Below are 16958 nucleotides of genomic sequence, written 5' to 3'. Positions count from 1 at the left end.
AATTTGCTTCTACACGAGAATGGGGCTAGCATTTGTGTCAGAAACATAGAGGTAAAGAATTTGGGTGAGAGCACCTTGTATGAGAAGACCTTGTCCCTAGCAGGTGGTTGGAGTAGATTTCTACTACTTCTCTTGAGCTACGTACAGAACTGGTGCAGCATTTCCAGAAAAGATTTATACCGTTATCAAAATACTTTTATTCCGGTCAATTTGACCATAAAAGTATCATTTAAAACATAAACAATATCCTTTTCAATGTATACTATAACATGATCACACAAATAAATGACTAAAATGCCATTTATAAAAAATATACAATCATGTCATACATATAAATCTAAAAACACTACAAAATGGACTTAAACAGAGACGGAACCTCACCAATAGGCATATGCGATAAACAATTATAAACTGTTTGTGGGCCCTATAACAGTCTCATGCATGAAACTGAATCTGGATGGTTGACTTATTACAAATATCTAAAAAAGGAAAAGAGTAGTTATAAAAAAAGGTATAAAAATAGAACTGAGGCAATTTCTCAGTGCAACCACAGTATAATAAATCATATGGGATGCTAATGGGCGAAGTACACAAAATTCCAGCGTCCTGACCTGCTAAGAATTCCCTCCAGCGTCATAGAATATGTCACAGTAGCTGCCACACAATTGCAGAAGAAACTTGGTTTCTTTTTGAAAGATCTGGCTGGGTGGTCATAGAGAATAAGAGGTTGAGCTCGAAAAGCTAGACCTAAAGAAAATAATACAGTACTGAAAAAGGTGAGGAGGGGGAACGAAGGTAGCTGGAGAGGGAGGCGCTCACAAATATTTCCTCTCATAGGTATGTTTTTTTTTTTTAATGAAATTAGTAGCCATATCTCCATGGGATCACATCTGTAATTTGAGTAGTTGTGAAATAATTTAATAATCTAGGTGCATTTTACAGAAATCAATCTACTATATTTAAAGCAAGTTTTGCTGCTCTAAATACCACGCACTATGTGTTGTAATTGTCCTGTCCTTTGATCTCTAAATAAAGTGTTGACATTTCCCAACTCTGGGCACTCCCCTCAAAATCTGAAGAGAGAAAAGGCTGACCTGGGCTTGCCACTATATAAACCTGTGACTCACTGGGCACACCGTTCGCTAAGACTTCAAGGGGCGCCATCATACCTGCTTGTTTTAGGTAAGTGAGATTCATCAAATACTCAGCATTTTTGGGTTTGAAGAACAGTTCTAGGTATCACAGCGCTAACTGGAGCATATGCTCGGAATTTTACTGGTTATATATTGTCTAAAGAAATAAAGGAAGTGAAGACAAGCATAGGCATGCCATGGAGATGAGACCAAGAAGTCCTTGGGTCCTTCTCGAGGTTTTTGAAAGATGCTAGAGGCTACTGCAGTCGACTCAAGCAATGCACCATTATATTATAGTGCCTCTGACAAATGTCCACCAGACTGCCTCCGGCGCGTTGGTAAGTACTGTGATCTACCGTTGCACAGGAGGACAGCACAGAGCCGCTCACCTGCTGGTGTTGTCATCCTCAGAATCGATGAAGCTGCTGGAGTCCAGCTCGCTGCTCATCACCGTGGAGGCGCTGTCGTATGCCGCTGGGTCCCAGTGCCGGTCCAGTTTAGGGTGTCCATTGATCCGAGGGACTGTGCAGGAATGCAAAACAAATCAAAGATTGGATTACTAGAAGTGAGAACAAGAGAAAGATTTTGCAGAAGGAAAAGACAAAAATCGTTCCATAGTTTTTTTAAACACAAACACACCTAGACACAAAATGCAGCAATAAAAAATACAGATTTCACATGGACCCAGAAATAAGGTAAATATTCCATGGGCCACCAAGAAATATGGAAAATATATCATGTGCCCTTGAAAATATGGTTTTCATCATCACACTGACAGCTCCAAACCATTCTGCATATCTTAACCACTGTCCACTGTTTAATCCCAATATATCTGCTGCAAGTGCCCATTTGGGCATAAAGTCACTCCTATTTCCATCCATGGACTCAAATCTGCACTGCAGATACACTATGGCACCTGCCCTGTGTTTTACATGATACACTAAGAATGCACTAAAGATTAAAACCTTCAAGACTGTAGGTTTTTAAATTGAAAATCTCAAAAAGATTAACAGATTTTCACCGAACCATATAAAGGATCCATTCTACACAAACTCTGTCTTCATGCCACATTTCTGCTAACATGTCCAATAGGTTTTGATAAGGAGAGAGCAACCACATTTAATATCTAAAAATGTGGCTACTTTTACAACTTTTGACCACACTGACCAATCTGCACTATATTTAAAAAAACAGTAGTGATGGGCCAGGTCTGTGCCAAATTTGGACACATTTATCAAACGGGTTAAAAGTTAGTACCAAATCAAAAACAGTTTTGGCTTCAGGTCAGATAGGGCTCATGCCTTGAAATTTCATTTAACGTCCCCAATATTTGCACTCATGTTCTTGAAAGAGTAGCATTTCCTGGGTGTTTTTATTGCATATATTCTCTTCATTTTTAAATCCATTTTCTTATGGCATTGTAAAAAAAGAATATGCTGCTCATGTGTTCCGCTCTCGCTCAGCTCTTCTAATGTGTTATATGTTGAATACTTTATAATTACTCAAAAACACTTTTCTAATCTGAGAGGGGATTATTTACTCAATGAATTTTAATGTTGCATTTCAATTAAGACTAATGAAATCCTGATTATATTATTAATCAATTATTGCTCCATTAGATGTCTAACATAACAAAGCTTTTTCACAATATTAAAGATAAATATTTGGGAAGATCATTTACTATTTAATCTGAATAATTCTGAGTCAAGTAGATGTGGGTGGTTCAATTTTGACTACACTGTGCTATTCTACCACTACCATTATTTTAATCAAGTGTCCATGTAGTTTGAAACATTTGATAATTAAAACTATACGATGGCATCGCATCCGAAACTAACAGAAACCTATACTGTCAACAAAGTAAAATGAAAAGTTACATTCACATTTCTACAATTTCAGATTTCTGAGCGTGTATCTGCCTCCATATTCAGTATGCAGTTCTACTCAATAAGTCTATTTTTTCACCACACCACCACCAGGTTGATTAGCAGATAGCCAATCATTTGCAAACAAATATAGAACATTCACATAACTCTTGTGTACAATTGTTTACCATTGTGTAATTCTTTCTGTCTTTCTTTACAACACAAATATCATGTTGATGGGCTGTTTTACAAGGAATCTGCCCTTGTGCTATTTGGACAACACAACATATTGAAAATAAATGTGGCTTTGGATATGACATGCTTGCTTATTCTTGGTAATCACACAGCACTCCATTAAGATGTGGATGTGTCTGCAACTTTGTCCAATGCCTTTTTTTTTAAAATTTGTCTAACTTGCGTTTCTTCGTAGTTCTATCACAGTATTAGCCGAATCGCTTTGCCTTCCTCAGTCGGCTACACTCCTCGCTTGCCCTATTTGCTTTGTCAGCATGGCAGATGTGTTTTGTTGTTCTGTTGTTTTTAAGACTTCGCCAAACTTTTAGATCAGACTACCTTGATTGAGAAATTGGTATACCAAGTTTTCGACCACTGTGTTTAATTGCAAGTCTGAGGAACAATTTGCTGTCAGACTGCTATCTGGTGGATACTTAACTTCGCTTTATCTGAATGAGGTAGGAACCTCAGGCCTGCTAGGTGACGATGCCACATTGGGGCAGATTCCTGGTTCGGGTTTTGAATCACATCTACCACCAACAGTAAGAGCTAAAATAGCACAAACTAACTCACAATCTCTGGCTCACATAGCCAGGGGGAAACTATTGTGATGTGAGACAAAGACAGGTATGAAGACGACTGAAAGAGATATGACATATTAGAGGGAACCGAACCGTTTGATTACTGACAGAAATCTTGTTCACTGAATCTTGGGTACAGCACTTTAGATTTAAGGAAAAAATCGAGCCTTTCAACAAAGGAGAGTGATCAGCGGGCAATTGGTGAAAACTGGGTGACATAATTACTTTCCGGAAGTCGGAGTAATGCATGATGTTCATACAGTGCTTAATTTGAGCCAGTGATTTTCGGTGCTCGGCACCGACACTTTACTGTCAACACCGGCACTTTTGATAGTCTGCCACATGGTGGCACTATTTGTCTAATTTCGACGTGAACAATACGACAGTCATTTATTAATTCAATATACACTAAAAGGGACTAATACCTGTTGCCCAACCATCCTTATAGTGTTGGGAGACTGGAATAGTGGGAATTGTCACACTTCTAGGAGTGTGATTGTTAGTAGTTATGTTGGTACAATCATTGGCTGTCCAGGCAGGGGCAATGTGTGGTGCAAGCTGCAGTGGCCTTCCGAGGAGGGCCCGGCACTTAATTTTTTACAAATTAAGCACTGTGTATATATCGGACAACCGGTCCTCCTAGCTATCAGGGGCACAAGATAAATTATCTCCTAGGACAATCTAGGCACAATCTGCCCCGATTCTCATCCGTGCATCCCACCTTCATAGGTGAATCACTCTGTCAAAATAATTTACTACAATTACCTCTTTATTTCTTATATCTTTCGAAGAAGATTTTTGTTTTTTTAAATGTCTCGCCTTGGTTACCCTTTTCTACCCCTTCTTCGACCCTCTGGAGCTCGCGACATTTAGCCTATGGCCCTAAGGTGATCCTTTCCACTCTGTGAGCGTCCAGGAGACACCGCCGGAAAGGGCAGGGCGGCAGGCCCTGATAAGACGTCCTAAGAGGGCGCACCTTGCCTAGGGCAGGCTTCAAAGCCCCGGAGGCGCCTCGCGCCGCGCGCCACACGCTCCGGGTAGAAGACGGGCCTCTCATCGCCGGACGCTGTTTACGCTTGTCAGATCGAGATCTCAGCAAAGAGTGCACAAGAGACCTCGAGCGTGGGAGGACGGCGGAGGGGGAAGTTGTTCGAGACAGAAGCTGTCATTATGTGAAAGGCTCCTCACTGTGCGTGGGCGGATGCATCAAGGAGTGTGTACCGCGCACATACAATGACATGCGCAGCGCTCTCGGAGTGCTCGAACACTGGAGCAGCACAGCGGGCACGCACGGCCAAGGGCTAACTGAAGCGGCTTTGACAATTGACAGAGGATAGCTTATGAATGTTTTTTCAACTACCCCCCCCCCCTTTACAACTAACCCTCGGTCTTTTCAACTACCCCTCGCGCTTTACAACTAACCCTCGGGCTTTATAATTACCCCTCGCGCTTTTCAACTACCCCTCGCGCTTTACAACTAACCCTCGGGCTTTATAATTACCCCTCGCGCTTTTCAACTACCCCTCGCGCTTTACAAATACCTCTCGCGCTTTTCAACTACCCCTCGCGCTTTACAACTACCCCCCGGCGCTTTACAACTAACCCTCGGTCTTTTCAACTACCCCCGCGCTTTACAACTAACCCTCAGTCTTTTCAACTACCCATCGAGCTTTTTTTTCAACTACCCCTCGGGCTTTACAATTACCCCTCGCGCTTTTCAACTACCCCTCGCGCTTTACAAATACCTCGCGCTTTTCAACTACCCCTCGCGCTTTTCAACTACCCCTCGCGCTTTACAACTACCCCCCGGCGCTTTACAACTAACCCTCGGTCTTTTCAACTACCCCCGCGCTTTACAACTAACCCTCAGTCTTTTCAACTACCCATCGAGCTTTTTTTTCAACTACCCCTCGGGCTTTACAATTACCCCTCGCGCTTTTCAACTACCCCTCGCGCTTTACAAATACCTCACGCTTTTCAACTACCCCTCGCGCTTTACAACTACCCCCCCGCGCTTTACAACTAACCCTCGGTCTTTTCAACTACACCCGCGCTTTACAACTAACCCTCAGTCTTTTCAACTACCCATCACGCTTTACAACTAACCCTCTGGCTTTACAATTACCCCTTGCGCTTTACAACTAACCCTCAGTCTTTTCAACTACCCATCGCGCTTTACAACTAACCCTCGGTCTTTTCAACTACCCCGCGCTTTACAACTAACCCTCAGTCTTTTCAACTACCCATCGCGCTTTACAACTAACCCTCAGTCTTTTCAACTACCCCCGTACCCATCGCGCTTTACAACTAACCCTCGGTCTTTTCAACTACCCATCGCGCTTTACAACTAACCCTCGCGCTTTACAACTACCCCCGCGCTTTACAACTAACCCTCGGTCTTTTCAACTACCCCGCGCTTTACAACTATTGAGAGACTTTGGGTTTGTCCCTGTCTCCTATGCTGATGATACGCAGCTCTTATTCCCTTTTAAACATCTCACCGACAAAGTGAAGACAGTCTTCTCAGATGGCATGAAAGCTGTGGCGAATTGGATGAAGTCTAACTATCTTCAATGCAATGTGAATAAAACCGAAGTAATGCTCTTCGGGGAGGTTAGAAATCTGTGGACTCCAGAGTGGTGGCCATGTGAGCTTGGTCAAGTACCTGAACCTAAACTGGTTGTAAAAAACCTAGGGGTTCGTCTTGATCGGGATCTCACTTTTAAACAACACGGTAATTGGGTGATCAGCCAATGTTTTTATGCTATTGGACTTTTACGCAAAGTGTTTCCACTACTACCTGATTCCACTAGAAAAACCTTGGTACAGGCACTAGTGCTGAGTCGCCTGGATTACTGCAACGGACTCCTGTTGTCAGCCAACCAGGGAGTCCTAGCAAAAATCCAGGTGATACAAAACACCGCGGCTAGACTTGTGCTGAATGCCCCGCCAAGAACACCTTCCAAACCACTCCTCGACAGACTACACTGGCTCCCAGTCCATAGGAGGATTAGTTTTAAGATATGTTGTCTTATTCACAGAACCATACATGGATCTGGACCCTCTTATTGGAGAGATAAATTTATTCCTTACAACCCCATTCGGCTTCTTAGGTCCAGTAACCAACTTCGACTTAAAGTACCTACCATTAAGAGGAGCAGACAAGGTGGGAAAGCCCTGTCTGTGGTAGGTCCAATATTATGGAACAAACTCCCTTTGGAGCTCAGGCAATGCTCAGAACTCTTTGTTTTTAGGAAAAAACTTAAAACGTTTTTGTTTTAATAACTCATTCAACCATTCAGTATTTTACGTCTAGTTGAGCTAAGTTGTACCGTTCGCCTCCTGTAGCTGCCAAATTTTTCTTCTTTCCTCTTCTCTATGCGCAGAGATACTCTTGTTTAAGAGTCGATTCTAGCGCGATATAAATCCACAAATAAATAAATAAATAAATAAACCCTCAGTCTTTTCAACTACCCATCGCGCTTTACAACTAACCCTCAGTCTTTTCAACTACCCCCACGCTTTACAACTAACCCTCAGTCTTTTCAACTACCCATCGCGCTTTACAACTAACCCTCGGTCTTTTCAACTACCCCCGTGCTTTACAACTAACCCTCAGTCTTTTCAACTACCCATCGCGCTTTACAACTAACCCTCTGGCTTTACAATTACCCCTCGCGCTTTACAACTAACCCTCAGTCTTTTCAACTACCCATCGCGCTTTACAACTAACCCTCGGACTTTTCAACTACCCCATCCGCTCCTTTACTCCTCAACCACGCCGAACACCCCGCGCTCTCGAATACCAAACAAATCAAACCTGTCTGTGATTGTTGAAACACCTCTGAAAGTTGGACGCCAAAAATACTTTTATAGTGACGACGAGTATGCGTTAGGCTTAGGGCATAATTAGTTTTATGTCTTTTATGACATTTTTAAGTCGAAATAAAGATAATGAAATGAATGATAATTACTACGAGCTTAAGGGAGCGTTTAAGCAAGTTTACAAAACTGTACACATTCACAGCTTCTATAAGTGCCTTTAATCTGTGATGAACCTTAAAAAAGTGCCCCCCGTTGGTGTGACCTTTTGAGGTGTATTCATTTAGTTGCTACTTTATATTCAGTTTGATACAAACCCCCACACATTGCAAGTAGTATTTTTTTAGAAGACCCAGGGGCTCAATGTTTGTGTGGACACCCTTGGTCGTTTCAAGTTTAGAGGCCACCAAAAGTCCAAGATGTGTGTATGGCATGCTATGAAATGTTGATTGTAAGCAGAGCTCACTTTGTAAAAATAAATAAATAAACAAATAAGTGGTCCTACGTTTTTACTATGAGCCCACCACTGGCACGGAATGTAAAGACTCCTACTGATTCCGCCTCGTGCATCTTTCCGCCACCACCCTGCACTTCTTGCCTCTTTACCCTACTCTTGCTGGTTCTTTTTCCTCAATGCGTTCTCCCTATGTCACTGTTTTTCTATCTTTCTCTCCCTTCTTCTTTCTCACTTTTCTGTCTTCACTTCTTTTGCTCTGAGTCAAACTCTGATGATGACAAACAAGTCCATGTCACCAAAAATGAGTGCTGGTGCCCACTACTTGCTACTGGCTCAAACTAAGCGCTTTGTACATGGTACCCAGTATAACGTAAGGAAGGCAAGAGAGAGGCTGCTACCTGACCAGAGGGGCAATAATGTCTTAGGGTATTATTTGTTTTGCCCCAAAACACCGAGGAGTGTGGGCATGTTTAATTCTTCCGCTAGATGTATTGGCCGACAAATATTTAGATTGCAAAGCACGCCTTGCAGGGGCTGAGATAGACATCTGCTGATGGCATGGCGGCCAGGAAGTAAGGTCTTAGGCTGTGTTGGTTTTATGCAGAGGGTGAAGGGGGCTGACCTCTGACCTTTGTGGGCTAAAGTCAGGCAATCCATCCTGCAAGATCCTGCTTAAATGTTCAACCTGACCCTCTCACCTGGGCCTGAAAACACTGTCTTTCTCCCAGAGGGCCTTTCATCCGTGACAAAGTCACTCAAAGGCGCGGGGGGGGGGGGGGGGGGGGGACACGGTGGGACTACAAAGCTGAGAAAGCACACAGCTCTGTTAATCAAATTAATAGTTTTTTTGTGCCTCTCGTGGCTGTTTGTTCAAATCAAGGGCCGCTGTCATCCTATGCTAACAATGTCTGCCCCACCTGTAATTAATACCAGCAAGCCCCCGGATTGCCATCCATCTGTTTAACAGCTTTCACGAACGCCCCTTTTAGACTGTTTGGCCTGGGCCTTCTCCTTTCCCAAAGCAGCAAATTTAAATAGAACCACCAAGCTAGAAATGCAGTTCTTTTGTCTTGAGAGGCCTGAATCTAACGGGGCTCTTAGTGGGGAGGAAGCGGATGGGCATGGCAACCAAACATTGCGAAAGCAAATAGGTCTCACCTATTGGCTTTGGCAACATTTTCAGTCATCTGTACAACATGGCTGAAAGCCCTATGAGAATGGTTGTGGTAACCAAACATTGCTAAAGCTAACAAGTCTCGCCTATGAGATCTATTGGCTTTGGCAACTTTTTCAGCCATCTGTACAACATGGCTGAAAGCACTATGATGCTGCCGCTGTGTCATTTTGTAGACGCATGCCAACATGGATGCTCGCGCCTACAAAATAAGGGGAGCAATTATTTCCTTTTATTTACCAAACTGAGATGGATTCGTAAATAAAAAAAGTGCTTGAAATGCAGTTTTTTAATATAATGCAAATGTGCCTTTTTGATATTGTGACAACACACAGACAACAGAAGGCAGGGATGGGGAGGCACGCCGACAACAGAGGGTAGGCGGGTGGCGATGGAGATGCAAAAGGGCAGAGGAGGGTGAGCTGGGATGGGGAAGCACATGGACAATGGAGGGCGGGGATGAGGAGGGATATGGACAGTGGAGGGCGGTTGAGGATGGGGAAACAAGTGGTACAATGCAGGGTGTGCGGATAAGTAAGCAAACAAACTACGGAGGGTGGAACGGTGGGGATGGAGACGCGCACAGAATGGATGAGGATGAAGTAGTACACGGACAATTGGGGGGCAGCAAGAATGGCAACTGAAGGTGGGCAGGCAGGCAGGAAACAAGACGGACAAGTGAGGGAGGGAAGGCGAGGGCAGAAACATACGGGCAAGAAAGAGGAACATACATAGCTGCAAAGGTTAGTGTGACGTTTCCCAGTCTGTTAATTGTTATGTTAAATTGGTACTTATAGAGCGCGCAGCTACTCAGGAAGAGTGTCCCGGCGCTAAAAGACCTCAGGGCAGAGCAGTCACTGTTTCTAAAAGCGAGAGGGGCTATCGATTATTGCTGAAATAGACAGGTTTTCAGCTGCTTCCTATAGGTGAGCAAATCATGCACCCGTCTGAGTGACATAGGCAGACCGTTCCACAGGCGAGCAGCCTGGACTTGGAAAGAGCGGCTGCCTATGCGGGCGCGGGAGAACTTGGGGACAATTGCCTGCTGCTGAAAGGCAGACCTCTAGATTCTACCGGGAATGTAGTACTGAACTCTCTTTCTGATATAGATGGCACCAGTATCATGTAGAGCTTTGAAAGCCAAGACCAGAGCTTTGAAACGAATTCTCTTACGAACAGGAAGCCAGTGCAAAGCTTTTATGTGAGTAGAGACCCGAGCTCTATGTCTCAACATGAGACTCACCCTGGCAGCCACATTCTGTGTTACCTGAAGCCTATTCAATAGGTATTCCGGGAGCCCTAGGTACAATATGTTCACGTAATCCAGCCTCGAGAAAATGAGAGCCTGGACTACGGTCTTCCTGTGAGTGATCGATAGTAAGGGGAGAAAAGTCTGTGGTGTTTCTATGTGTCATTTCAAATGCCTCAAGTGGAAAAAAACCACATTTTTGGACATTCAATGAGATCACTTTCAGATGTACCTATTTTTGCTGATTTCCTGGTCTAGAATAAGGCTTAAAAGTCTAATTATATATTAACAAAATGGGGTGACCCTGTGTCCCTAGGAACCTGGGTATTTGATATATAAAGAACAATGGTTCCCTTGGGTAGAAACAATGCGTATTGCGGTTAGCCGTAGTTACTTCAGCATAACATATGATACATTTCTGAAAGCCAGAACATTTCTTAAGCAAATGGGGGAAGGAACAAGAACACAGAAAAAGGGTTTTTCATTAATTTACGTATCAGAATTGATAGCATTCGTTATGCGAACCAAATTCCATACAACAAAAATACATTGCAGAATTTTTGCACTTCAAAATTCATACAGTGATACACAATGGTGAGATAGTAGTGCTCAGTGGTGATATAGATACACAGTGCAGTGAGGTGGTAGTGGGGGGATGCGGTTTGTTTTGGAGGGCCAAATTCAAGAAGCAGTGACAAGTACGTTAAACAAATTATATAGTTGATAGCGACTATGTCCAGCAATCTGTGCCAAAATAGATCGTCGACGTTTCAACCCTATGGGCGCTTGGTGGAGTGTGACAAGCGGGTCTTCATCAGGACTGTGGAGGAGGAGAGGCCGCCCTAGAATTTCAAGGGCGGTCAAGGCAATTGATTGAAGGGGTTGGTTTATTCTAGCAACATGTCAACTGTGATATGAATTGCACAGAAGATCAAAAAATGATTGTATTCTGGTAAAACGGAGTCCTCACGATTGCAGGACATAGTCGCTATCAACTATATAATTTGTTTAACATACTTGTCACTGCTTCTTGAATTTGGCCCTCCAGAACAAACCGCATCCCCCCACTACCACCTCACTGCACTGTGTATCTATATCACCACTGAGCACTACTATCTCACCATTGTGTATCACTGTATGAATTTTGAAGTGCAAAAATTCTGCAATGTATTTTTGTTGTATGTAATTTGGTTCGCATAACGAATGCTATCAATTCTGATACATAAATTAATGAAAAACCCTTTTTCTGTGTTCTTGTTCCTTCCCCCATTTGCTTAAGAAATGTTCTGGCTTTCAGAAATGTATCATATGTTATGCTGAAGTAACTACGGCTAACCGCAATACGCATTGTTTCTACCCAAGGGAACCATTGTTCTTTAAAAGTCTAATTAAGCGCAAGTTCTTATGCAATGTCAACGCTTGAAGCACTACTGACGGACCAGAGAAGGGTGAGGTCCCGGCAGCTCTCCAAAGCTGTGCGCACTGCTCTTTGACTGCAGGTTTACAGGTTCATGCTCCTCCCTATGCAGCACTCCTGCCTATGTAGATGCTTCAGTGATGAGGACTGCTGCCTTCTCGCTGCTGGAAGGCATCTGAGACAGAGGGACAACCTCTCCTGTATATAAAGGTGAGATACCGTAAACCAGTTAGAGACAAGGGAAAGCTAGGAGCCAATGGGCATGAGTAAGGTTGCCAGGTTACTCTGCCAGATAACAGAGGTTCTGGTTTAGCAACACATCTACTGTAGTCTGGGCCTGGCAGTTCTAGCTCACTTCATTTTAACTAACAGACTAATGGGTTGTGACAGAAAAGCCCTGGACTGAATATTGCGTCCTTGCTCACATGGAGCACTTTGATAACTTTAGGCATCAGAAACTACAGGGATGTCGCGTCAACCACTAGGCACCTCAAGAGACATCAAATCCCAATGGAGGATTAATGCCTGGGTCCTGCCAGAGTGGCACATATTGCATATCATCACACAATGTTATGTAATTGGCCCATTTGAATGAGATGCGGCAACTATGGGCAAAGCCCCTCCCGCACAAACACAGTGGTTTTGCATTACATGTGCCTTATTACGGGCAATTTGAATTGAGCCTCTGGCCGCTGTTTAGGAACCCAGTAGTTACATGTGAGTCAAGAATCACTTGAAGCAGCATTACCATAAGCAAACAACAATGGCCGCTGTTTAGGAACCCAGTAGTTACATGTGAGTCAAGAATCACTTGAAGCAGCATTACCATAAGCAAACAACAATGGCCGATGCAGATCAATTAGGCCCAAGGAATTTTTAAAATTGCAATTGTTTTCTTTAGTTTTGTTTCTCCTAAAAGTGTTACATCACTTGCAAGCATCATGTGTCACTAATACGGAATATCTAGAAGATGACGCCCCACACACCTGCTGTAGGGTTTATCTGTGCAACCTCTGAGTTTATAAAGCAGTGTTTCATAGAGGCGGTCTCAAGTGCAAGCTGCCGGTGACCGGATGGAAGACATCATTCTGGCCACCAGAGTCCGCACTCTGGCCACTCTGGCAGCTTTGAGCTGAATGGCTAGCTTCTGCCCCTGTAAAGCAGCAGGAGAGCCGGCAGTGGACAAAGAAACTTCAAGGCCCACTCCTTAGCTATGTCTCACTCATCTGACAATAGTTCTAATCATGGCTTTCAGCAAAGAATCCAAAGACACTAATGAAGACCCATAATGTTTCTATTAAAATGTCATGGTTTAGCCCAAAACTCTAAACATCTGCCTATAGGACATTCCACTTCTCTCTCAAAGACAAAGAAGATAACTCAAGATACAGGCTGAAGCTGCAGTTACAAGGAGACTGATTGGGTCCAGGGCAGCTATGGCATTGAACGGATATCACTGCATGAACACGAGATACCCAGTCCAGAGGTGACCAACAGACGTTGGCCGAGAACAGATGGGATACCAATGGGATCACAGAGCCAGAGAGAGGGGTAGCAGTTTCAAGGGGCCATCTGTGCGCTCTTACTTGTTTTCTCGGAGGTGGGTGTAGCGTTACTAGCAGCGAGCAGTACGGACTCTCAACTTCTTGGAGGTCAGCGTTACTCTGATGGAAGCCCAGATCTGGGGAACACTCAGCTGCAACGCAGAAGTCTCTCCAATGTCAATCAGTATTTTACAAAAACGATTATAACTCACCCTATGTGTTAAACCTTAGCACCTATGGTAACAGCATCACACTTGTTCAGAGTCAAGCAGCCTCCAAGAGCATGCAGGCCCCAGCTTTGCTGTATGGCGGTCCCTGGGTGGCTGCCATGAGAATATGCTGACGCTTTCATAGGCAGTCGTGGGAGTTCTTATATTATTGATTACATTTGCCCAAAGCCTTCCACCACAAAATGAGCCCGGATGCAGAATAATGAACCCTTGGACTGGGGGAATACATCTGTTGTGGACATCTTCAAAGAGAAAATGCCATTTCCCAGTCTCTGTGACAGCACAGTCCCTTATGACACGTCACTTTTGTATTTCACTGGAGAATAAAGGTCAAGGCAGTGGTTGTATACCCGCAGCCTCAATAAGGAATATACACTTTTATGTATCAGAGGCCCCGAGCAGAATCTTTGTTTGCTGTCATACCCTAAATACAATGTCACGTCACACATGATACTATCAAACAATGGTAGTGATTTCTCAAAAACACTCCTCAATCATGGACATATTGTGCCCTGTTTGAGGGTCAGCAACGTTGACAGTCGGGCTCTGTAATTAATGAAGCTTTATTTGGCACCCATGCCGCCGAACAACCGCACTGATGCTGTTGGTAAAAAAAAAAAAAAGACAAACAACACTGCAAGCAGGCAGGCGCTCAGAAGTGGCACGTAATCTCAGCAGGTTGACATATATTCAGCAAAAAATGTGCAATATTTCATTCATGGTGCTCTAGGGAACAACACGCACGGGGAGAAGCTCACACTACGGCTTCTAGACAAAAAAATAGGCCCCAAATGCGCAATCATCAGCAAAATTGAAGCTGGCAGTCTCAGCGCTCACTTGACAATCGTACACAATCCTAACAGAATGAAAGCCAAAGGGTGTGATAAGGATGACTGGGACTTTGTGCTGCTGGGTATAAAGTCTTGCACTCTTTTCTTCTCTCTTCCGCCTAAGTGGAGCAATCATATGCAAATAATGTGAGGCTGTTGTCACGACTTTTCCTTACAAGCCAAATGGAGCCTCAGATGCACGCCTGCCTCTTTGGGCTTCATCGGGAAGGTGTAGCTCGACTTCCGGGCCACACTGAGTCCACGCCTAAACATTCTCTCAGCAGACTCAGGGTTACAAGAAAAGTTACAACTTGTGATAGAAATACCTACAATTTTACCCTTTAAGCACCTATGAACATCTACCTTCTCGGCTGCAGCTCCTCTTTTAACCCCACTCCAAGAGGCGGAGTCAGCAGGCTGCATCGGCCCTCAAACGATCAACAAGTTGCCAGGAGCATTCAAGTCAAGGTTGCCAGAATGCCCATGACAACCATTGGCTTTTGTTGATGGCCTCAAGTGTGGCAGTGGAGAATGTGTTACTCAATGCCCTCACTATACTGTTAAGGCCATTATATGTGAAGCGCGTGGCAATTTGTTTGCCTATTTTATTCACTAGTGGACATCAATGGCAATAAGGAAGAAAAAGGCAAAATAAACAAAACGAGCACTGGCAAAGCCAATAGGTCTCGCCTATGCAAGAGCTATTGGCTGTGCCAATGTGTTTAGCGTGGTTGCTGTTCGGCATGGCTAAAAGTTAGTGGCATGGAGAAGAGGGGCGTGGTGTGTCGTAGAGTGGAATGGCGAAAAGTGGAGTAGAGTGTTGTAAAGTGAAGTGGCATAGTGTTGTGTATTGAAGTGGCATAGAGTGGAGTCGCGTAGAGTGGTGTCCAGTTGAGTGGCATAGAGTGGACTTGAGTGGCGTAGAGTAGAGTGGACTGCTGTACAGTGCATTGGCATAGAGTGTTGCAGAGTAAAGTGGAGGAGAGTATAGTGGCGTAGAGTGCAGTGGCATATTATTCAGCAGTGTACAATGCAGCACCATAAAATGCAGTGGCGTAGATTAGTGTGATGCAATGTAGAGTGTAGTGGCGTAGCGTGCAGTGGTGCAGAGTAGAGTGTTGTAAAGTACAATGGCGTAGAGTGCAGTGGTGCAGAGTAGTGACAGAGTGCAGTGATGTGGTGCAAAGTAGAGTGGCATAGACTAGTGCAGCGTAGAGTGGTGCAGTATAGAGTAGAGTGCTGAAGAGTGAAGTGGTGTGGAGTGATGCACAGTGGCACTGAGTGCAGTGATGTAGAGTGCATTGGCAAATAATGCAGTAGTGAAGAGTAGAGTGGCATAGAGTTCAGTGGTGTAGAGTGCAGTGTTGCAGAGTAGAGTGGTGTAGAGTGCAGTGGCGTAGAGTAGAGTGGTGCAGAGTAGAATAGACTGCAATGGCGGAGAGTGGGTAATAGTAGAGAGGAGTAGAGTAAAGTGGACTGGTGTGGAGTGCATTGGCTTAGAGTGTAGCAGAGTATTGTGGCATAGAGTGCAGCGGTATAAAATTCTGCAGTGTACAATGTAGTGACAGAATGCAGTGGTGTATGTTAGAGTGGTGCATAGTAGAAAGCACTGGCGTAGAGTGCAGTGGTGCAGAGTGCAGGGTTGCAGAGTAGAGTGGCATAGAGTGGCGAAGAGTAGAGTATTGTGGTGTAGAGTGGAGTGACACAGTGCAGTGGCGTAGAGTGGAGTGCTGCAGAGTGCAGTGGGGTAGAGTACAGTAGTGCAGAGTAGAGTGGTGTGGAGTTCAGTGGCAGACAGTTTGGTGTTGCAGAGTAGAGTTTCATAAAGTGCAGTGCAGCGTAGAATAGAGTAGCATAGAGAGCAGTGACATAGACTACAGTGGTACAGAGTAGAATGTAGTGTTGTAAAGTGCAGTGGTGTAGAGTAGATTGTTTCAGTGTAAAGTGGAATAGAGTGGAGTGGTGCAGGGTAGAGTGCCATGGCGTAGCGTAGCGTAGAGTAATGGCGCAAAGTGGTGTAGAGTACAGTGGCATAGAGTGAAGTTGTACAAAGTAGATTAGAGTGGCATACAGTGGGTTGACATATATTGCAGGGGTGTAGAGTGGAGGGGTAAAGAGCACATTGGTGTCGAGTGAATAGGCATAGAGGGCGGTGGCATAGACTGATGTGTTGCAGAGTGGCGTAGAGTGGAGTTGTACAGAGTAGAGCGGAGTGGCCTAGCCTGGAGTGGTTTAGAGTGCAGTGGCAAAGCGTGCAGTGGTGTAGATTGGCAAAGAGGCGTAGAGTAAAGTGGCATAGAATCGAGTAGTGAAGAGTGGAGTAGAGTGCAGTGGCGCAGAGTGCAGTGGCGCAGAGTGCAGTTGCATTATGCAAAGTGAAGAGATGCAAAGTAGAGTGCTGTGAAATGGAGTGGCGTAGAGT

At 44.3% G+C, this 16958-nt stretch overlaps 1 protein-coding gene across 4 annotated transcripts in view; it reads right to left on the bottom strand.

Annotated features, from left to right (window-relative positions):
• Positions 1–16958, bottom strand: part of DVL1 (dishevelled segment polarity protein 1) — a 693343-nt gene that overhangs the window by 102120 nt on the left and 574265 nt on the right. For all 4 annotated transcript variants that reach the window (XM_085609591.1, XM_085609595.1, XM_085609592.1 and 1 more), the window contains one exon: positions 1523–1655. In XM_085609591.1, coding sequence (XP_085465717.1) covers positions 1523–1655 — 133 coding nt within the window. The remainder of the gene's footprint in view (positions 1–1522; positions 1656–16958) is intronic.

This window comes from Triturus cristatus, chromosome 1_2 (genome assembly GCF_964204655.1).
Source record: "Triturus cristatus chromosome 1_2, aTriCri1.1, whole genome shotgun sequence".
In the NCBI taxonomy this organism is placed as follows: domain Eukaryota; kingdom Metazoa; phylum Chordata; class Amphibia; order Caudata; family Salamandridae; genus Triturus; species Triturus cristatus.
Note: the sequence above shows the minus strand (reverse complement) of the source record. Positions and strands in the feature narration are given on the sequence as shown.